General features: G+C 44.8%; 1 protein-coding gene across 4 annotated transcripts in view; it reads right to left on the reverse strand.

Annotated features, from left to right (window-relative positions):
• The window catches only part of CYB5R4 (cytochrome b5 reductase 4), a 415,380-nt gene that overhangs the window by 211,497 nt on the left and 179,882 nt on the right, over positions 1-24,001 (reverse strand). For all 4 annotated transcript variants that reach the window (XM_073589653.1, XM_073589651.1, XM_073589652.1 and 1 more), the window contains exon 7: positions 20,118-20,211. In XM_073589653.1, the coding sequence (XP_073445754.1) occupies positions 20,118-20,211 (94 nt within the window). The remainder of the gene's footprint in view (positions 1-20,117; positions 20,212-24,001) is intronic.

The raw sequence follows: 24,001 nt of genomic DNA on the forward strand, positions 1-24,001 counted from the left end.
TTAAAATTTTGCAATTTTCAAACTTTTTATGCCCTTAACCCCTTCATGACCAAGCCTATTTTGACCTTAATGACCAGGCCACTTTTTGCGTACCATACGGTCAAGCCGTTCCCACAACAGCTCAATGGGGTTGAGATGTGGTGACTGCACTGGCCACTCCATTACAGACAGAATACCAGCTGCCTGCTTCTTCTCTAAATAGTTCTTGCATAAATTGGAGGTGTGCTTTGGGTCATTGTCCTGTTGTAGGACGAAATTGGCTCCAATCAAGAGCTGTTCACAGAGTATGGCATGGCGTTGCAAAATGGAGTGATAGCCTTCTTTATTCAAAATCCCTTTTACCTTGTACAAATCTCCCACTTTACCAGCACCAAAGCAACCCCAGACCATCACATTACCTCCACCATGCTTGACAGATGGTGTCAGGCACTCTTCCAGCATCTTTTCAGTTGTTCTGCATTTCACAAATGTTTTTCTGTGTGATCCAAACACCTCAAACTTGGATTCGTCTGTCAATAACACTTTTTTCCAATCTTCCTCTGTCCAATGTCGGTTTTCTTTTGCCAATATTAATCTTTTCCTTTTATTAGCCAGTCTCAGATATGGCTTTTTCTTTGCCACTCTGCCCTGAAGGCCAGCATCCCGGAATTGCCTCTTCACTGAAGACGTTGACACTGGCGTTTTGCGTGTACTAATTAATGAAGCTGCCAGTTGAGGACTTGTGAGGCTTCAATTTCTCAAACTACAGACTCTAATGTACCGTATATACTCGAGTATAAGCCAAGATAATTTTCTGCCCATTTTTTTAGGCTGAAAGTGCCCCTCTCGGCTTATACTTGAGTCATTGTCCCTGGGGTCGGCGGGGGAGGGGGAGCGCAGCTGTCAGATCATACTCACCCCTTCCTGGCGCGGTCTCTGCAGTCCCTGCTTCTCAGATGGTCTCCGGCGCAGCAGCTCTTCCGGTGTTTAGCGGTCATGTGGTACCGCTCATTAACGTAATGAATATGCGCATATTCATTACTTTATTGAGCAGTGCCACGTGACCGCTGAACACTGGAAGGAGCAACCAGCGCTGGAGACCATCGCAAAAGCAAGGACTGTAGAGACCACGCCAGGAGGGGGTGAGTATGACGGGGAGGACAGGGGGAGCCATGCAATATTCACCTGTCCCTGTTCCACCACCGTGTGCCACTCTGTCTTTCGCATCCTCTGGCTGTGACATTCAGGTCAGAGAGAGCGATGACGTGGTTAGTGCAGCCTCTTGCCTGAACAGTCACTGCAGAGACCCGGAAGACAGAGCGGTGCGCGGCAGTGAAATGGAGACAGGTGAATATAGCAGGTGCTGGGGCCCTAAGCCAGCGGCGATACCGGCACCTGGCCCCCATAGCGCGCCAGTGTCCCCACCTGCTCAGGACACCGGCACCTGACCCCTAGTGGCGAGAGGTGAGTATGTCTTTTTTTTAAATCGCAGCAGCATATGGAGCATATAGATCCATATGCATTATATGGGGCGTATTTTGTATTGAGCATCCTATGGGGCCCATCATGAACTATATGGAGCATTATATGGGGCTCCTGATTCAATATGGATATTCAAAAACATTTAACCTACTGATGTCTCAATTAATTTTAATTTTATTGGTATCTATTTTTATTTTTGAAATTTACCAGTAGCAGCTGCATTTTCCACCCTAGGCTTATACTTGAGTCAATAAGTTTTCCCAGTTTTTTTGTGGCAAAATTAGGGGCCTCGGCTTATGCTCGGGTCGGCTTATACTCGAGTATATATGGTACTTGTCTTGTTGGTCAGTTGTGCAGCGGGGCCTCCCACTTCTCTTTCTACTCTGGCTAGAGCCTGTTTGTGCTTTCCTCTGAAGGGAGTAGTACACACCGTTGTAGGATATCTTCAGCTTCTTGACAATTTCTCACATGGAATAGCCTTCATTTCTAAGAACAAGAATAGACTGTATAGTTTCACATGAAAGTTCTTTTTTGTCTGGCCATATTGAGAGTTTAATGGAACCAACAAATGTAATGTGTTATGAATGAGTCACCGTAGGAGGCAAAAACAGAAATACTAGCTAAGTCCAGAAAACCAGAGAAGTTGGCAGCAATCGGATTGCAGATCCCTGAACCTATCAACAACAACTAGCAGTAGCCATGGGGGGTTCCTACAGTGCCCTAGACCCCTCAATCACAGCCGGAGAACTAAATAGCCTAAAGACAGAAAGGGAAATCTAAACTGCCCCAGAGCAGACCCCAAAGCAATAGGCAGCCCCCAACATATAATGACGGTGAAGCAAGATGAAAAAACACTCACACAGATAGAAAGATAGGCTGAGCAAATGATGGGGTCCAAGCTAACTAAATAGGACAGGATAGAAAAGCTGCTGTCTGCAATCCGCCAAAATCCTATCAAAAGAAGAGCCAACAGACTGATAGGAAAAAAAGCCCTGAAGACGCTAGGCTTCAAAAAGACTATATCAGTACTCAGGTATTTTCTGAAGACAGAGCAAAAAGTCAGCAATTCCCGTCACCCAGTCATCATCATCCAGCTCAGGTGCTTGGTAACCAGCCTCACTACCTTCCTTCACCAGAAGAGGGAGTTCATCAGACCTCAATGGTGAAGGGGAAAATGAACTCACAACAGTAATGCTCCAGATTCTCAACTAGCTCAAAGGAAGGTTAGGTTTATAGCTTCTCTAATCAGCCAAACTGTTTTCCGCTGTGCTAACATACTTGCACAAAGGTTTTCAAGGGTATTCTAACCATACATTAGCCTTCTTACACAGTTAGCAAACACAAAGTACCATAAGAACACTGGAGTCATGGTTGTTGGAAATGGGCCTCTATACACCTATGAAGATATTGCATTACAAACCAGACGTTTGTAGCTAGAATAGTCATTTACCACATTAACAATGTATAGAGTGTATTTCTGAATCATTTAGTGTTAGCTTCATTGGAAAAAAAACTGCTTTTCTTTCAAAAATAAGGAAATTTCTAAGTGACCCTACACTTTTGAACGGTAGTGTAAAGCAATCTTTCTATCAATCCTCTCTGTATCTCAAGGTCTCTCCCCATTGTACTCCCAGCCTAGGCCCATTGTTTGGATGGAGATAGTAGACTCAGGGGAGCCGTCACCACAAGGGGTCTCACATACAGCTCCAAGTGATGGAATATACTTTGTTCTGTGAGCTAAAGAAAGTTGTTTAAGGGGGAGGGAGAAAAAGGCACATGGGTTGAATCAGGCAGCTGTTGCAGGGAATTCGACGTGAGAGGATGCAAGCTGGGATGGATGGATGGACTATGGAGTTTTGATTGTTGGCTTGAGGGTTATCCACGAGCTACGGTTGTGATATTCATCATCCAGATGAACATAGGCTATGACTGCACAATAAACCGGCTGGAGATACCAAAATCTGTGGGCCAACCAAAAGTTGGGAAACAGTGGGTATCGCCTGGTATGGGGCCAGTGGAACTACTGATCTCAGATTGGGAATTTGTGGACTGAGGACATTGTATGTTGGCCATCTACATGGATTTGTTGTACAACTATAGATGTATGTATGGAATAAAAATAGTTGCATCGCTAAACTTCCTAGGTGATTTTTATAACCCACAACTTCAGTTCACCACAAGTGGTGGCAGCTGGTGGGATCACCTATCTCTGGACAGCATACCAGGGAAAGTTACTGAGTGGTGACTTGGCAGACTCCATCTACAAGAAGCTCAAGAAGGAGGAGCTGAGAGCGCTTTGCTCTGAGAGACAACTAGAGTGGCTGCCAGAGGTCAATCGGGCCTTCTAATACAATGCTTTGACTACTGGGACCATGAACAACCACATGATGAGAGACTACAGCTTAGGGCCGACATCCAGATGACGGAGGATCGACCAACTGAGCTGAGGCGGATGCTGGACGCGCTAGGAGAGCAGAGCGGGCCACCGAGGTAGAGCGGGCGGCAGTGTTAAGAAAATATCTGGGTGTGCATGAAACAATACCCTCACCAGCCCCCGTGCAGAGGACAGGGAATTACAGGAGAGATGGGCCACCATCTTTAAGGTACAAGGATATACCATAATTCAATGAGGACACCTTGGATATTGATGAACATCTTCGGTTATTTGAGAACCTCTGCCTGCTGCATGAGGTGTCAGTCAGTGAATGGCCCAGATTTTTGAGTGATGGCCTGACTGGAAAAACAAGAGACGCTTTTAATAACTTGTCTTCTGGGGATCAGAGGTGTTACTCTATCATTTACAGCGCATTACTAGAGCGGTATGTAATCAGACCTGAAACCTACCACAGGAAGTTTCGGGAGTCTGACAAGGATGGTGCACACACACATTGGGAGTTTACTATCACACTGCGTACGGCATGCAATCGGTGGATAGAAGGACTGGTGGCTCGGGAAGCAGAACATGTCTTGGATATATTCATGCTGGAACAATTTATGTCCAATCTCCCAAGTGACTTAAAATAATAGGTGGCAGATAGAATACCAGTCAGCCTGGATGAGGCTGCAAGATTGGCTGATGATTGGTCTGCTAATCGACCTTTGCTACGTGAAAGTATAGCTCCAGCAAGTTGCGAACTGGAGATTACATGGAGACCAGCGAGACCCATGGACTGGCAAGAGGAGGAACGGAGGGGATTTCGGAGTTCACAAAGAGGAGGAGGTTTCCCAAGCACACCTGTCAGGGACACTGCACTACACACGCTCATAGAGCCAGTGCGCGTGTCCTGAGTACAGAAGCAGTGCTAAACGATACCTGTGGAGTGGCAGCAGAGGTGACAATGCGTGCTTCAAGCGAATATTGTCAGGGACCAGTCAGTGCTGGAAAGTAAAGAGGCACGGGACCTGCGGACACTGAAAATGAGCACGCTTGCACAGGACCTACGGTCATGTGAACGGTCATGTGGCTGCAAGGGGGCGGGGCTTAGCGTCAGAGAAGCCAGAGAACTCAGATTCAGGCAAAACAGAAGTCATGTACAGTACAGTCAAACGAGGTACAGGAGGGATAAACAGACGGGAGGTCAGACAAAGCCAAAGGTCATACACAGGAACACAGAACAGTACCAGGGATGAGACAGAGCGGATAATCAGGGCCAAGCAGAGTTCAAAACCAAACAGACATAGGAGGTACCAGGCAAAATACAAAGCGATATCCAGGAAACAGACCGAGTCATACACAGAGAATCAAGTAACCAGAACACAGCACTAACACACTCAGGGGTCACCACACAATGCCAAGGGCAAAAGTATAACTGACAGGGATGGGAGCGTCCTGAGGCTATAAGAAGCCTCCCCCAGAACCAGGGAGAGGCCACAATCATAGCCCCAGGTGTGCAGGTAAGCCTGCACCGGGATCACAACCTTTAACCCCAGAAATGCCAGTCATCAGTACTGGTTCCATACATTAACCCCACGTGTGCGAGTCAAACCCGCACTGAGATCATGACAACACCCAGTGCAGCCCACGTCAGATCGAGGAGGGTTAAGCTGCCATAACTGTGGACGCATGGGACACTTTGCTAAGGAATGCTGGCAACTTTATAGCCCACATCATCCACATCCCTAACCGGTGAACACTGTGCTACAATGGGGCTGGAATGCTGTAGAAGAGAGGATCCCACTATATCGACTGGAAGAGAAAGAGGCATATGTGGTACAAGGACGTGTCCCTGACTAGATGGGACACCTCATCAACCATGAACTGGCATCTGCAGCCGGTCTGGGTAAAGGGCGTGGAGGCTGCGGGGCTCCGTAACTCAGGAGCCTCTGTCACATTTATCAAAGAACATCTAGTACTGGACCAGTGTATTGTTCCCAGCAGCCGGATGCTAGTCAACGTAGCAGAAAAAGAAGCTCTGAACATTCATAGGGTCCAACTACATTTAGACTGGGGTCACAGTCATGGAATGGTGGATGTAGGAGTAGTGCGGCACTTACCAGTTGACGTGTTGCTGGGAAACAACCTAAGAGCAGGGTTGGTGTGCCACTGGGCCAATGTCGTAACCCAAAGCCAAGGATCAGTTCACACTGCTTCAACCAAGAGGGAACAGAGCAATCTCAACATGTTGACTACTCCCCTTCCAGTGATGAGTAATGCCCAAAATGTAATGACTATTACCATGAAGGAAGGTGACCTGGGGAAGGTAAATTACATCAGGGAGTGGGCCCAGGGACTTTGGGACACTGGGTCTACTATCACCCTGGTAAGCACAAATACTGTCCCCCCCCCCCCCCCAGAACATTATTTACCAGGCCGCCAAGTGACAATCCCCTGGGGGTCAGCAATCTGGGGTTGGACGTAATGGATAAGATCGGTGCTCATCGGGTACGTGTGGAGTTTCCCAGGTCCAACCAAGGATCAGGGGGAGGATATGGAGGACCCTACAGGAAAAACAGACCCCTGTCCCAGTTAACTAAATACAGAGTCCTTGTCTCAGGGCTTCCCCCATCGGGGAGTTGGCAGGATCTGAAAGAACATACGAGACAAACTGGGGATGTCTACTATGCCAATGTACACCAGCGTGGAATGAAGACTGTGCAGTTTATTCACAAGTGCGACATGGAATATGCCTTGAGGAAACTAGATGATACAACATTTAGTTCTCATGAAGGTGAAACCACTTACATTCATGTTCGCACTGAAAAAAGTGGGTGAGGAATGTGAGGGTATGGCCGCATAGTAAAGGCTATAGGACAAATGTACGTAGAGCGGAGTACACACCTCTATGAGACTTTTTCCAGCATGGAGATTGCTAAAGGTACATGTAAAGCAATCATCCTATCAATCCTGTCTGTATCTCAAGGTCTCTCCCCATTGTACTCCCAGCCTAGGCCCATTGTGTGGATGGAGATAGTCGACCCAGGGGAGCCATCACCACAGGGGATCTCATATACAGCTCCAAGTAATGGAATATGCTTTGTTCTGTGAGTTAAAGAAAATTGTTTAAGGGGGAGGGAGAAAAAGACACATGGGTTGAATCAGGCAGTTGTTGGGGGACTTCGACGTGAGGGGATCCGAGCTGGGATGGATGGACGGACTCTGGAGTTTTGGAGATTGATTGTTGGCTGGAGGGGTATCCATGAGCTACGGTAGTTATATCCATCGTCCAGAGGAACATAGGCTGTGACTGCACACTATACCAGCTGGAGATACCAAAAGCTGTGGGCCAACCGAAAATTGGGAGACAGTGGGTATCGCCTTGTATTGGGCCAGTGGAACTACCAATCTCAAATTGGGAATTTGTGGACTGAGGACATTGTATGTTGGCCATCTACATGGATTTGTTGTACAACCATGTAAGTATGGAATAAAAATAGTTGCATCGTTAACCTGCTTAGGTGATTTTATAACCCACAACCTCAGATCTTCACAGTGGTGATGTGTCCCCCCCATGACGAGCACGTGAACCTTCTTGATGGGGAAGCAGGACGAGTCTCATCTGGGATCTACAGTACATCGACTGCTGCACTCCCCTTTCTCCTGCGATGAGCAAGCTTGATATCACAGTGGATATAAAAGGGGAAGCTGTGGGGATGGGTGCATGAGGAGACTCCTGGTGTATGGTGTTTTGGGCACAGCTAGATGTTTCACTCAGCATAGAAGTGGGCGTCTCCAACGACTGTGTGTTCCTCAGATATTGCTGGCCCAGAGTTATATGATTAAGGCTAGTTTCACATGCCGATGAATGCTGATGCCTCCGCATGCGTCGTTTTGATGGTGCGGCGACCGCATCAAAATGCAACTCGCTGCGTTGGACATAGTTCGCTGCACCGTCAAAACGATGTATGCGGAGACATCTGCATACATCGGCATGGCCTGCGTACCTAATGTTAAAGATAGGGTACTCAGGCTGCATGCCGACATAGGCGGCGCTGACCGGAGGAAGTGCGGCCGTAGGCGGAGCTTCATGGAGGAAGCCCGCATCCCTCCACAGCTCAGCCATACGCTAGTGTGAAAAAAGCCAAAAGGGAATCAATCCTCAGCTCACTCCACATCCCAGTTTGCTCCATGTCCTTCTCATTGTGTGATCCAGCACACTCAATAAGCGTGTCAGAGGGGGCACAGCAGGTAGTAGGTTTTTTTCTAAATTTTTCTGGTAAGGTTTATATTCATGTTTCTAACCTGGATATTCCCACCATATGCTAATATTAATTATATTTTTATTTGATAGCAAAATTGGTGATATGGGATATAATTCTCAAGTGTGTATTTATTGCTAACTAATTATTAAACACCCATACAGTATATTTGAGCTGTGGTCCCTCTGGACTAGATAATAAAGTAAAGGATTTTATCATTACAACTTGGTATTTAAAGAACTTCTTTGTTCTCTATTTCTAGAAGTCAGTATGTTCTTGGCTAAAGTAAATGCCAATCTCTCAGTCTACAAGTCTAGTGCAGTGATAGGGAACCTTTTAGAGACTGAGTGCCCAAACAGCAACCCAAAACCCACCTATTTACCACAAAGTGCCAACATGGCAATTTAACCTGGGGCTGGTGCGAACATTACAGGAGGCATGTAAAATACACACACACACACACACACTGCCCCTCTGCAAAATATACACACACAAAAAAAAATACACACACATACACTGCCCCTCTGCAAAATATATAATATATAATATATATATATATATATATATATATATATATATATATATATATATACACACACACACACACACACACACACACACACACACACACACACAGTCACCCTTCCAAACACACTGCCCCTTTGCAATATATACACACACACAATATGTCAGGAGCTCGGGGGGGGGGGGGGTTACCCCCGTTCCATCACTGATAGGGTCTCCCAGATTCCCCAGAACACTTTGCTGCCACCAGCTCCTCGTTCTATATTAAAACCAATATCGGGTCAGGAGCCCACCCAAAAGGTAGCATAATTAGGGCGGAGGTCGTGACAGTACGTTTATAGAGCAAGGAAAAACAAAAATAGTAAATTTTTAGATTTACTCCAGAAAATATAGGCAGTGTTTACAAAAATATAAAAGATGTTGCAAAAGAGACAAAATACAGTTTATACAGAAAGTTACAAAATAAAAGGGATTAAAATATGAAACTTACACATGTCAGTCACTGGCACGCTATGTGGAGGAGGTGGGAGGGGAACCTTCCCAGGGCAACAGGTCAAAATGCAAAGCTTTCCATAACGGATTCCCCGGGAATAGACAGCTTCTTTGTCTGGGCCTCTGAGCTTTATACCTTTGCCCAAAACCAAGGGTCTCCCCCCTCGATGACCTCACAGGGTGGGGGCTGGTTACGGCCCCTTTTGAAAATTACTAAAAAAATTCTATTTGTCATAACTCTGGGTGGAAACCGCGGAAAGAGACGACAGGGGTATCATTTTTCTTATTAGGACATTACCTTTCTTTTGATACCAAACATTGTATATCTATGTGTTACTGGGAAGCAGATACCTTTTACTCGATTTCTGGTGGATGCAGAAGCCCAAAAATGCCGCTGTGAATAGCTTTAATCATGCAAATTCCAAAAATATAAGTTTCCTGCCTCTATGATTATCATGTATTATAATATTCGAGAGGAGAGTTTAAATCCATGTGCTAGAATAACTGCTTTTAACCAGTCAGTCATAAAAAGATCCTGTGTTACCGGGCATTCCATGGTCTTACATTACATCAGCTTAGCTGGAGGGAGGGGTGAGTGGACATTCCAGCAGGGGGGAAGAAGGGGGTGGCTGCAGCTATGTGCAACTGATATTTCAGTTTTTCTTTTTTAATAAATTTGCAAAAAGTTTCTACATTTCTAGTTTTTTTTAGTCAAGATGGGGTGCAGAGTATACATTAATGAGAAAAAAATGAACTTTTTAGAATTTACCAAATGGCTGCAATGAAACAAAGAGTGAAAAGTTTAAAGGGGTCTGAATACTTTCCGTACCCACTGTATATACATACATATACACACACACTGCCCCTCTGCAAAATATATATATATATATATATATATATATATATATATATATATATATATATATATATATACACACACACAGTTACTACAAAATATACACACACACTTCCCCTCTGCAAAATATATATATATATATATACACACACTGCCCCTCTGCAAAATATATATACACACACTTCTTTTTTGCATAATGCTTCCCCATATACAAACATAGCCCCTCTTCAAAATATACACACAGCCCATCTGCAATATATATACACACACACAGCACACACAAACACACTGCCCCTCTGGAAAATATATGGAAACAAACACTGCTTCTCTGCATAATACTCTCCCACACACAAATACACACTGACCCTCTACAAAATACACACACACACCCTCTGCAAAATATATATACACATACACTGCTTCTCTGCAAAATATACACACACACACTGCCCCTCTGCAAAATATATATATTGTGACAAAGTCACTGGCATAGCATGTGAAGGGAGACACGTGTCACTGCGCATACTGCGGTCACTAATGTAAAACAAGAGTGTTTTTGCCTCCAGCTCGCTAAGTGCTGAGAGGGTTAATAGGAACCTATGTTATGGGCTGGTTTTAGTAGACCTTCATAGAGCGGGTGGGAGGAGGTCCACTGTATCTCCACCTGCAGAGTCATGACAGGACCTGTGTGACGTCAAGGTCATGTGACCATCACATGGGATGTTAAATACCTGGGCATGAGAGTCAGGCGGGATTATCTCTTGGGAGAGCAGGAACTCCCACATAACTACAGGAGGAGCTAAGGACTGTGCGGGTTAAGTGCAGGTGAACTCTGCAGGGGATGGACTCAAATGGACTGTGTTTTGTTTGTTTTACCGTTATGCCAGAAAGGCTTTGTGTATTTTGCTGAACCCTGCCAAGGTTTATGCTATCTACAATAAACTAGCAGGTGATCTTCTACCCAGGGCTGCCATCAGGGCATTACTGCCCTGACTGGCGTATGGGGCCCGGTTAGCAGAGGGGGCCCGCTTCAGGCCTCATCTCATCTGCAGATCGGGCCCCAGCGGCAGGATTCTCCGAGGCAGTAACTGAAACCTGCTTCCAAGATGCAGGTTCAGTTACTCTATTGCCTTGTGGGCCCATGTGAGCCCGCAATGCAATAGTTAAAGCTCCAGCCAATCGGAGGCTGGCAGTGACATCAGCGCGCACGTCACCGGCGTATGACGCCATTGTCATTCGCTGGCAAGTACGCGCTTGAAACACCAGGAGAGATCATCGCCGCAGGAGCACAACCAGGTAAGAGGAAAGGGGTTTTTTTTTTTAATTTTTTATTGAAAGCGGCAACCGCACTATGTTTCACAGGCAGGATGGAAACACTTGGCCTTTGGACCATGTGTCTCCATCCTGCCGGGGGCAGAATGGAGACACGGGGGCAGAATGGAGACAGGGGCAGGATTGGAGACACGGGGGCAGAATGGAGGCAAGGGGCAGAATGGGAGACATGGGGGCAGCATGGGAGACACGGGGGCAGAATGGAGACACGGGGGGCAGAATAGAGACAGGTGGGGCAGGAATATGGGGAGGGATGGAGACAGGTGGTGCAGGATCATGGGGCAGGATGGAAACAGATGCGGCAGGATAGAGACATGGGACAGGATCATGGGGGCAGGACCATGGGGCAGATGGGGTAGGATCATGGGGCAGGATCATGGAACAGATGGGGCAGGATCATGGGGCAGGATGGAGACAGAGGGTGTAGGATCATGGGGCAGGATGGATAAGATGGAGACAGATGGGGCAGGATTATGGGACAGATGGGGCAGGATCATGGGGCAGGATGGAGAGATGGTGTATAATCATGGGGCAGGATGGATATGATGGAGACAGATGGGGCAGGATCATTGGGCAGATGGGGCAGCATCATGGGGCAGGGTGGAGACAGATGGTGTATGATCATGGGGCAGGATGGATATGATGGAGGCAGATGGGGCAGGATCATGGGACAGATGGGTAGGATGGAGACAGATGGGGCAGGATTATGTGGCAGGATCATGTGGCAGATGGGGCAGGATCATGGGACAGATGGGGCAGGATCATGGGACAGATGGGGTAGGATGGAGACAGATGGTGTATGATCATGGGGCAGGATGGATGTGATGAAGACAGATGGGGCAGAATCATGGGGCAGGATGGACACAGATGGGGCAGGATCACGTGGAAGGATCATGGTGCAGATGGGGTAGGATCATGGGGCAGGATCATGGAACAGATGGGGCAGGATCATGGGACAGATGGGGCAGGATCATGGGACAGATGGGGCAGGATCATGGGACAGATGGGGCAGGATGGGGAGATCATATGGGGCAGGATGGGACATCACATGGGGGCAGGATAGGAGAACATATGGCTGGAGCCAGGAATGAGACACACGGGGCCAGAATGGGGGATATCACAACCATAGGGGTGAATTAAGGGATATTATTACTGCAGTGATGTATTTATTTTATTTTTTGATGATACGGTTTTAAATGGGTGGGCGGTCATGTTAGTGTGCAGAGCAACACTGTCACCTTTTTTTCTTCATCTAATGTAGTTTAGAATTTGGGAAAAAAATAAGTAAGGTGTTCTGCAAGCGATGCTCTAGATAACTGTGTTATTTCCTGCAGAGACGAGCCCTGGCTGAAAGAAGTGACAGAAGATTAAAAGCGAAGATGAAGGACTTCACCTAGAGACGTCACTGGTGAGTCAGTGTGTTACCTGTACACTGACACTATACACTGTATACTATATACAGCGGTCCTGTGTACAATGTCACCAGTGATCACTGTATTACCTTTACATTATACACTATATACAGAGCTCCTGTGTATAATGTCACAATGATTACTGTATTACCTGTACACAGACACTGCATACTAAGTACAGAACTCCTGTATAATGGCACTTATAGTGACATTAGTATTGTGTTTATTACTGATCAGTATTGCAGCATTTAGTTACTATGTGGTGGTAATATGATGTCCGGCCATGGTGTGGCGGTATGTGTTCCTTGTATGTGCTATTATTTGGTCACTATGTGGTGTGTTGTGAGCTCATTTTCTCATTCACCTTTGATGTCCGATGAACTCCCTCTGCTGGTGAAGGGAGGTCGTGAAACTGATTTGGATGGGAGAGACCTGTCACCTGAACAGGTGGATTGCGATTGGACATCTGGAATCTCTCAGTGGATATAAGGCAGCCGACGCCCTGTAGGGTTGCTGGTGATTTCTCTGCTCTGAGCTCTGGCCTCCAGTTCAGTTCCTGTCTTCTAAAGCTAAGTTTTGCTCTGTTATTGTTCCATGAGATTTTGTCTGATTTGCTTAGTTTTGTGTTCAGCCAGCCCTGGCTGGGGCTTTGCTGAATTTCCATTTTAATCAATGATCGGTTAAATCTCTTTTGCTCTGTCTTCAGAATATATTGGAGTGCTGATATAGGGATTTTGAAGTCTAGTGACTTCAGGGCTGTTTTTCCTATCAGACGTGTTGGGACATTTTTGGTAGGGTTTTTGCGGATTGCAGCCAGCATCTTTTCTGTCCTTTCCTATCTAGTTAGTTGGGCCCCATCGTTTGCTCTGCCTGTCTTTCTGTCTGTGTTTGTGTTTTCATCTGTTTTCACCGACAATACATGTTGGGGGCTGTCTATTGCTTTGGGGTCTGCTCTGGGGCAGTTTAGATTTCCCCTTTCTTTAGGCTTATTTAGTTCTCCGGCTGTGAAGAGGCATCTAGGACCACCATAGGAACGCTCCACTGCTACTGTTAGTTGTTGTGAATAGGATCAGGGGTCTGCAATCCGCTAGCTACCAACCTCTCCGGTTTTCTGGACTTAGCTTGCATTTTTTTTTTTCCTCCTCCGGTGACACATTCATAACAGAATCACCAGCCATACCGCAGATTCTAGGGTACTAAATAGCAGGAAAGAATTGTAAAAAAAAGTGTCAGAATATTTTTTTTTTTTTGTATTTTTTTCCTCTTTTTCTCTGGGGCCGTAGGAGGATTTTTTTTTAATGGAGATTAAGCAATTGTCTGATCGTGTGGAGCAGCTCACTGCTGAAGTGCGGGGAATTTCCGCCTATCTTGCTCATTCACATGCTGCTGAACCAAAGATCCCTACTCCTGATGTGTTTTTTGGGGATCGGTCTAAATTTTTGAATTTTAAGAATAATTGTAAATTATTTCTTGCCTTGAAGCCTAGCTCATCAGGGCGCACTGCGCAGCAGGTTAAAATTGTCATCTCCTTGCTGCGCGACGATCCCCAGGATTGGGCGTTTTCTTTGACACCTGATGATCCTATTCTAACTAATGTGGATGCATTTTTTCAAGCCTTGGGGTTGTTGTATAATGAACCTAATGCTATTGATCAAGCTGAAAAAGCCCTGTTGGCATTGAGCCAGGGTCAGGATTCTGCAGAGTTGTACTGTCAAAAATTCCGAAAGTGGGCGGTCCTTACTACTTGGAATGATGGTGCCTTGGCAGCTCTCTTTCGGAAGGGTTTGTCAGAAACCGTAAAAGATACTATGGTGGGATTTCCTGTTCAATCTGGTCTTGACGATTCTAGGTCGTTAGCCATTCAGGTTGATCGGCGTTTACGTGAACGTAAAATTACACGAGAAATGTTGCCACCTGTTGAACAAATGTCTGAACCTATGCAATGTGATAGAATTTTGTCTAGGGCGCAACGTCAGGAGTTCAGAAGGCGTAATAAGCTGTGTTTTTTCTGTGGAGATGCCTCTCATATTATTTCTGTCTGCCCTAAACGAGAGAAACGTTTTGCACACACATTTGCTGTGGGTGGTGTTCAACCTAAGTTTCTTCTGGCAATTACTCTGATCTGCTCCCTGTCCACATTTTCCGCTAAGGCTTTTGTGGATTCAGGAACGGCTCTGAACCTGATGGACTTGGATTTTGCTTAACGTTGTGGGTTTCCTATGACACCTTTGCGGATGCCTATCCCTTTGAGGGGTATTGATGCTACTCCTTTGGCAAAGAATAAACCTCAGTTTTGGACCCAGGTGGTAATGCGGGTCGCCCCAGACCATCAAGAAAATTGCAGATTTTTGGTGTTGCATAATTTGCATGATACCATTGCTCTGGGGTTTCCCTGGTTGCAAACTCATAATCCGGTTTTGGATTGGAAATCTGTGTCTGTGGTGAGTTGGGGTTGTCGGTGTGCTCTTAGTGACGCTCCTGTTTTCTCCATCTCCCCCCTCGTCGCATGATGTTCCTGACTATTTGGCTGATTTTTATGATGTATTTAGTGAGAATAAGTCTGCGTCTTTGCCTCCTCATAGGAGTTATGACTGTGCAATTGAGCTGATCCCTGGGTGTAAATTTCCCAAGGGTCAACTTTTCAATTTATCTGTACCCGAGCACGAGGCTATGCGATCTTATATTAAGGAGTCGTTGGAGAAGGGTCATATTAGACCATCCTCTTCACCCTTGGGTGCTGGTTTTTTTTCGTGGCCAAGAAAGATGGTTCATTAAGGCCTTGTATTGACTATCGTTCCCTCAACAAAATTACTGTTAAATATCAGTATCCGTTACCCCTTATTTCTGATCTATTCTCCACAGTTAAAGGTGCTTGCTGGTTTACCAAGCTTGACCTCAGGGGGCGTATAATCTTATTCGCATTAAGCATGGGGATGAATGGAAGACGGCGTTTAATACTCCGGAGGGACATTTTGAGTACCTGGTGATGCCTTTTGGGCTCACTAATGCCCCTTCTGTCTTCCAGAGCTTCATGAATGATATTTTCCGGGACTTTGTGGATACATTTCTGATCATCTATCTGGATGATATTTTGATCTTTTCCAGGGATTGGGACTCTCATGTGGAACATGTTCGGACTGTGTTCCGGATTTTGAGGGAAAATTCCCTGTATGTTAAGGGATCGAAATGCCTTTTTGGTGTACAGAGGATTTCATTTTTGGGATTTATTTTGTCTCCGTCAACTATTGAAATGGACCCGGCCAAGGTACAGGCCATTTATAATTGGGTTCAGTCCACTTCTTTGAAGGCCCTCCAGAAGTTTTTGGGTTTTGCTAATTTTTATCGGAAATTTATAGCTAATTTTTCTGGTATTGCCAAACCATTGACTGATTTGACTAAGAAGGGTGCTGATGTGCTGAATTGGTCTCCAGAGGCTGTTTCTTCCTTTCAGGGGCTGAAGCGGAGATTCACTTCTGCTCCGGTTTTGCGGCAACCTGATGTCTCACTCCCGTTTCAGATAGAGGTGGACGCTTCTGAGATTGGTGCAGGAGCTGTTTTGTCCCAAAAAGATCCGGTGACATTTAAAATGAATCCCTGTGCTTTCTTTTCCCGAAAGTTCTCCCCATCTGAACGCAACTATGATGTGGGGAATCGGGAACTGTTAGCCATGAAATGGGCATTTGAGGAGTGGAGACATTGGTTGGAGGGAGCTAGACATCAAGTCGTGGTCCTCACTGACCACAAGAATTTGATTTACCTTGAGTCGGCCAAACGCTTGAATCTTAGACAGGCTAGGTGGGCCTTGTTTTTCACACGTTTTGATTTTGTGGTCTCTTTTCTTCCGGGCACTAAGAATGTCAAGGCAGACGCCCTCTCTAGGAGTTTCTATGCTGAGTCTCCTATTGTGACCAAGCCTGCTACAATCTTAGGTGAGGGGGTAGTTCTTTCTGCCATCTCGCCCGATTTGAGACGTGCTCTGGAAGAGTTTCAGGAGGACAAAGTGATGTCTGAAGTTCATTGCTCCGCATTGGCTGGTCATCCAGGTATTTTTGGTACTAGAGATTTGGTGAGTCGGTCTTTTTGGTGGCCCGCCTTATCTCGTGATGTCAGCAATTTTGTGCAGTCCTGTGGGACTTGCTCCCGGTCTAAACTTTGTTCTTGCTCTAGTGGGTTGTTAATGCCTTTGCCGGTGCCCAGGAGGCTATGGACCCATATTTCAATGGATTTTATTTCTGATCTGCCTCTCTCTCAGAGAATGACTTATCTGGGTGATTTGTGATAGATTTTCTAACATGGTCCATCTTGTACCACTCCCTAAGTTGCCATCTTCCTCAGAGTTGGTTCGCTTGCATGGGATTCCTGAGAACATTGTATCTGACAGAGGAGTTCAGTTTGTCTCTAGATTTTGGAGGACTTTTTGTTCCAAGCTGGGAATTCAGTTGTCCTTCTCCTCTGCGTTTCACCCTCAGACCAATGGGCAGACGGAGAGAACAAACCAGACTTTGGAGTCTTATTTGAGATGTTTTATCTCTGCTGATCAGGATGATTGGGTCTCATTTTTGCCCTTGGCCGAATTTGCTCTAAATAATATAGCTAGTTCTGCCACTTTGATGTCACCTTTTTTTTGTAACTTTGGGTTTCATCCTCGATTCTCTTCAGGGCAGGTGGAGTCTTCTGCCTGCCCAGATGTTGACACTGTGGTGGAGAGAATGCACCAGATTTGGGACCAAGTGGTGGATAAGTTGTCTCTCTCCCAGGAAAAGGCCCAGCGGTTTTCCAACCGGCATAGGACCATTGGTCCCCGGTTTAAGGTGGGTGATATGGTTTGGTTGTCATCAAAAATTAACTCTATGAAGGTGGCTTCTCCAAATTTTAAACCTAGATTTATTGGACCTTACAAGATTTTGGAGATTCTTAATCCGGTCTCTTTTCGATTGGCTCTTCCTGTTACATTTAAGATCCATAACGTGTTTCATAAGTCTCCGTTGAAGAGGTTTGTTGAGCCAGTAGTTCCTGTGGTGGCACCTCCTGACCCTGTATTGGTTGAAGGTAATGTGGAATATGAGGTTGAGAAGATACTGGATTCTCGTCTGGCTAGACGGAGACTCCAGTATTTGGTTAAGTGGAAGGGTTATGGCCAGGAGGATAATTCTTGGGTCTCTGCATCTGATATTCATGCCAAAAGATTGATTCGTGCTTTTCATCGGACCCATCCTGATCGGCCTGGTAGCGTGGATGAGGGTTTGGTGACCCCTCCTCAAGGAGGAGGTACTGTTGTGAGCTCATTTTCTCGTTCACCTTTGATGTCCGATGAACTCCCTCTGCTGGTGAAGGGAGGTCGTGAAACTGATTTGGATGGGAGAGACCTGTCCCTGATCGGTTAAATCTCTTTTGCTCTGTCTTCAGAATATATCGGAGTGCTGATATAGGGATTTTGAAGTCTAGTGACTTCAGGGCTGTTTTTCCTATCAGACGTGTAGGGACATTTTTGGTAGGGTTTTTGCGGATTGCAGCCAGCATTTTTTCTGTCCTGTCTAGTTAGTTGGGCCCCATCGTTTGCTCTGCCTGTCTTTCTGTCTGTGTTTTCATCTGTTTTCACCGACAATACATGTTGGGGGCTGTCTATTGCTTTGGGGTCTGCTCTGGGGCAGTTTAGATTTCCCCTTTCTTTCTTTAGGCTCACTTAGTTCTCCGGCTGTGAAGAGGCGTCTAGGACCACCGTAGTAACGCTCCACGGCTACTGTTAGTTGTTGTGAATAGGATCAGGGGTCTGCAATCCGCTAGCTACCAACCTTTCCGGTTTTCTGGACTTAGCTTGCATTTTTGTTTTTTCCTCCTCCGGTGACTCATTCATAACAGTGGTGGTAATATGTGATCTGGTCATGGTGTGGTGGTATTTGTTCCTTGTATGAGGTATTATTGGTCATCGAATATAACAAAGTTCAGCTCACTGTATAAGACATCTTGGAGAGTTCAGAGCACGGAAACGCTGTGTTAGGGTGTGAAGTAATCAATAACAGGAAGCATCCAGCTCAACAAAATAGTGAAAAAAATTTGTGGTCCTTTATTCACAGAGAAACATACTCAATAGAGGATAAAAAACATTAGTGTAAACAGTTCATGAAGAGAAACCACCGGAGCAATAGGCGCAGGGGGGCATCACTTTGGGATGGGCAGATCTTTTAACTCCTGCAGTTTTGTGTGTATAGTGGTATAGATTTTAAAGGGAACCTTTCATTTCACCCCCCCTGGGCGTTTTTAACTAGAAGAGCCACCTTCAGCAGCACTAAGACTGCATTCTGTGAAGGTGGCTCTTCCGTTTCTGATCCGCAGTAACGCCAAAATATTAACTTTTATTAATAGGGCCTCATACCCGTAATGAGTCCCATAGGTATGGAGTCTCACCCTGAAGCAGCCGCCTCCTCGCCGTCAATCAAGTCTCTGTAGCGTCTGGGCACCGCTCTCCCATAGCCATCCATCATGCCCCTGTGCTGCAGTCTGTGCCCCACCTCCTTCTGTCTCCTATGTCGGCGCCTGCTCTGTGAAAACAGTTCTAGGGCATGCGCAGTGCGCGCTGCCTGTAAACTGACATCAGTCGATCATGCCTGCGTGTTGTGGAGGCCCCAGATTCCCAGCCCGCAATGTGAATACATCATAACACACACACTGTGGGGCAGGATATGGGGATATGGATATTAGTCTTTAGGCTTAGGTAGTTCTCCGGCTGTGAGGAAGCGTCTAGGGCATCGTAGGAACGCTCCACGGCTACTGCTAGTTGTGTTGATAGGATCAGGGGTCTGCAATCCACTTAGTTACCAACCTGTCTGGTCTTCTGGTGGCTTAGCCTGTTCCTGCCATCCTCCTTGGTGACCCATTTATAACAGGTATCATTGCAATGGTGGCCTGAATTGTACTCTCCCCAATGCTGCAATCAGAAGCAGCTTTGTCTATACAGTTTCAGAGAAGCACCGTGGCACTAAAGCTGACTAAATTGGGAGCTATCCGTGCACACCAGTGATCCTGGCCAGCTTCAGAGCACGTTTGACCTTTGATGCCAGACTCTAGTGCTGGCCTGTAAGCTGGGCAAAGAGCTGTAAACAACACCAGTAAAAAATTCTTGAGGATTTTTAATAGCAAGTATTTTGTTTTTATAAGCTCTTTGCAATTCTACCAACTGCATTGAGTGCTTTAAAGTACTAACTCTTTCAAAGGTATACAATTATTTGTATAATACAATTCAGTATACATGTTTCCTAAAATATGCAATAGTCATGCCATGCTTGCTTCCTGTTCACTGCAGTATAATTGAATATACTGTACATCAGGGCTGCCAGTTTCAAACAGGTAAAGAAGAACACACTTAGCAAAGATTTCTACTAAGACAAAGTGATACAGAAACATACCAATGAGTAGAAGGTAGGAATAATCTTCCACAGTTACCTCTCCTCTGAGGATGTTCTCTTGGTAATCAACTACAACCATCTCCGAACTCATATTCTGTTATACAAAATGTGAACAGAAAAAGAACATTATTCAGTACATTTCAGTACTCAAAAATACCACAATATCACTGTGCAATATCACTGGCTCTATAGATCTAACAAAAAACTGTTAAAAATGGAGCTATACTTTCAACAAACTTTATTCAAATAATTACTGTAATCTATAGTAGTGAGGTGCCATATAGATAAGAAGTGAAGAGACAAAAAAAATAGTGGCTAAAAGGATATCTTTATTAAATAACTAAAATATTAAAACACAAATTAAAAAGAGAGGGCAAGATGGGGCCTCCAAATGGATGGGGAACGTAGCCAGCAGCAAAAAAATAAATAATAATCAGTGCACAGTGAAAGTAATACAAGCACCAGAGGTAAACACACCTTGGCTATTTAAATACTCCTAATATCCTAAAGTAAGCTAATCATATAGAGACTTGACAAAAGCAATAATACAGCTAAATGTATATGAGTTTTGCCACTTGTTTTAGGACAAAAGCCAAACCAGAATCTGAATTTGCAGACACAGTGTTTTGAATGGTGGCACTAGAGTTCTAGCCCTCTTTCTCTCTCTGAAGAGGCAATTTGCATATGTAATCCCCTATTCAAAACAAAGAGATGTAAAAAAATAAACATATTTGTTACAACCACATTCTTAAAAGTCTGACCTATCAAAATATATAATTAAAGGTCCACTACTGGGACAACCACTTCTTATTACCCATATTTTCTCCTGTTAAAATAAAAAAATGGGGATAGTAAATCTTAGCACTTAATAAATCATTAAAATACATAGACATAACAAATCATATAAAAAAATAAAAGGGAACAGCGTCCAGTCCAGGTGAAAACAATTAAAAGTTGATCTTTATTTTGCCATATTGCAACATTTCGACCATTAAGGTCTTTTTCAAGCACGCTTGAAAAAGACCTTAAATGGACGAAACGTTGAAATATGTCAAAATAAAGATCGACTTTAATTTTTTTCACCTGGACTGAATGCTGTTCTCTTTTATTTTTGGTATGTATTTTCCAATTGGGTTAATTGGACTCTGAACGTGCATCCCTATCTTTGAAGTGCTGTCGGCTGCTGTTTTGTATTTATACAACAAATCATATAATCAGAAACTCTAAAAGACCTGCCCTTCTGCTTACAGGTCAAATAAAGCACCAATTCACTGTAATTGGCTACAACTGACAAACAGTGGGTACAGAAAGTATTCAGACCCCTTTAAATTTTTCACTCTTTGTTTCATTGCAGCCATTTTGGTAAATTCAGCCAAACTGAGCAATCGTGGGAGAAGAGTCTTGGTGAGAGAGGTAATGAAGAACCCCAAGATCACTTTGGCTGAGCTCCAGAGATGCAGTAGGGAGTTGGGAGAAAGTTCCACAAAGTCAACTATCACTGCAGCCTTCCACCAATCGGGCCTTTATGAAAGCCCACGTAGAGTTTGCTAAAACACACATGAAGGACTCCCAGACTATGGGAAATAAGATTCTCTGGTCTAATGAGACGAAGATAGACATTTTTGGTCATAATTCTAAGAGGTATTTGTGGAGAAAACCAGGCACTGCTCATCACCTGTCCAATACAATCCCAACAGTGAAACAAGGTGGTGGCAGTGCTATGGAGGTGTTTTTCAGCTGCAGGGACAGGAAGACTGGTTGCCATTGAAGGAAGCATGATGTAAAGAGATATCCTGGATGAAAACCTGTTCCAGAGTGCTCAGGACCTCAGACTTGGCCGAAGGTTCACCTTCCAACAAGAAAATGACCATACGCAGAGAGCTAAAATAACAAAGGCGTGCCTTTGGAACAACTCTGTGACCATTCTTGACTGTCCCAGCCAGAGCCCTGACCTAAACCCAATTGAGCATCTCTGGAGAGACCGGAAAATGGCTGTCCACCAACGTTCACCATCCAACTTGACGGAACTGGGAGGATCTGCAATCAAGAATGGCAGAGGATACCCAAATCCAGGTGTGAAGAACTTGTTGCATCATTCCCAAGAAGAGTCATGGCTGTACTACCTCAAAAGGGTGCTTCTATTCAATACTGAGCAAAGGGTCTGAATATTTATGACCATGTGATATTTCAGTTATTCTTTTCTAATAAATTTGCAAAAATTTCTACATTTGTTTTTTTTTTCCAGTCAAGATGGGGTGCAGAGTGTACATTAATGAGAAAAAAATGAACTTTTTTGAATTTACCAAATGGCTGCAATGAAACAAAGAGTGAAAAATTTAAAGGGGTCTGAATACTTTCTGCACCCACTGTATAGTGAAAGGACCCGACAGGCTGTCATGTATCAGTGGTAGATCAACAAGGGATAAATAAGAGTGATCGCACCCAGTTCAGGTAGAAAAATGAATCTCTGGCATCTGCTTTCAGATATTCATATGGAACTGTGGGTATCCAAGTGCTGTATAGCCATCTACATCATAGACCAAAAATCTTAACACCAGTAATAAAAGGTAACTGCTTCGCTCATCCCTGACTTCTAATTCTATAAGGGACAATAGTCAGGGATTATTATCATTAACTCTCTAACCATTAAACATCCTGCAATGCGATCCATTGGGTAATAGTGGATCACAATATAATTACATAATATTTGTGGTCCAATATACACCCTATATGGATGTATGTCTACCTTCTTAATTTATTTTACTTAACTATGAATAAAGGTTATATTTTATTACATATCCTTTTCCCTTTCTTCATCCCTTTCCTATATTCCACGATTTATTGGTGGTGTACACCGATGTGTTCTTTGTCCAGTTAAATTTGGCATTAACATCATACAATAGTCACGATATAGAGGGCGGTACACGGAGCAGCAGTATAGTTGAGAGGATAAGCAGATAACGTAGTCAGGATATAGTCAAAGGTCAGTACATGGAGCAGCAGTAGGATCTTTAGGATAAGCAGCATGTGGGGAAAAAGATAGACTAAAGGCTGGGAAGCTCAATAATCTTGCAAGGAAGGAAGAGCAGTGCCAGGTTTAAGCAGGGTGTTCAATCAGGAGATCACAAGGTTGAGCCAATCAGGAACTCGGGGTGGATCAATCAGGAACTCAGTATGGCGTCAATCAGAAACCACAGAGGTACTAGTATTTTGTTTAGCAAGGAACTGTCCAGCGAGCTGAATATCTCAGAGGGAAGAGCTACCGCCTGGTGTACAAGAGGGTGTACAAGAGTTGCTGCTTTCGAATCCTGACACGTGATCAGATGAAACCAAAATAGAACTTTTTGGTATCAACTTGACTGGCTGTGTTTGAAGGAAGATGGAAGATGAGTACAACCCCAAGAACAGTGTCACAACCATGAAGCATGGTGGGGGAAACATCATACTTTGGGGTGCTTTTCTGCAAAGGGGTGGGACAACTGCACCATATTGAAGGGAGGATGGAAGGGGTCATGTATCAAGTTTTTAGCCAGCAACCTCCTTCCCTCATTAAGAGGATAGAAGATGGGTCGTGGGTGGGAATTCCAGCATGACAATGACCCGAAACCCCCAGCAAGGGCAACTAAGGAGTGGCTCCGTAAGCATTTCAAGGTTCTGGAGTGACCTAGCCAGTCTGCAGACCCAAACCAAATAGAAAATCTTTGGAGGGAGCTGAAAATCAATGTTGCCCAGTGACAGCCCCGAAACCTGAACAATCTGGATAAGATCTGAATGGATGAGTGGCCAAAATCCCTGCTGCAGTGTGTGCAAACTTGGTCAAGAATTACAAGAAACATCTGACCTCTGTAATAGCAAAAAAAAAAGTTTTTTGTACCAAATATTAA

The sequence above is a fragment of the Dendrobates tinctorius genome, unplaced genomic scaffold, assembly GCF_039654945.1.
Source record: "Dendrobates tinctorius isolate UK_male_01 unplaced genomic scaffold, ASM3965494v1 ptg000111l, whole genome shotgun sequence".
Taxonomy (NCBI): domain Eukaryota; kingdom Metazoa; phylum Chordata; class Amphibia; order Anura; family Dendrobatidae; genus Dendrobates; species Dendrobates tinctorius.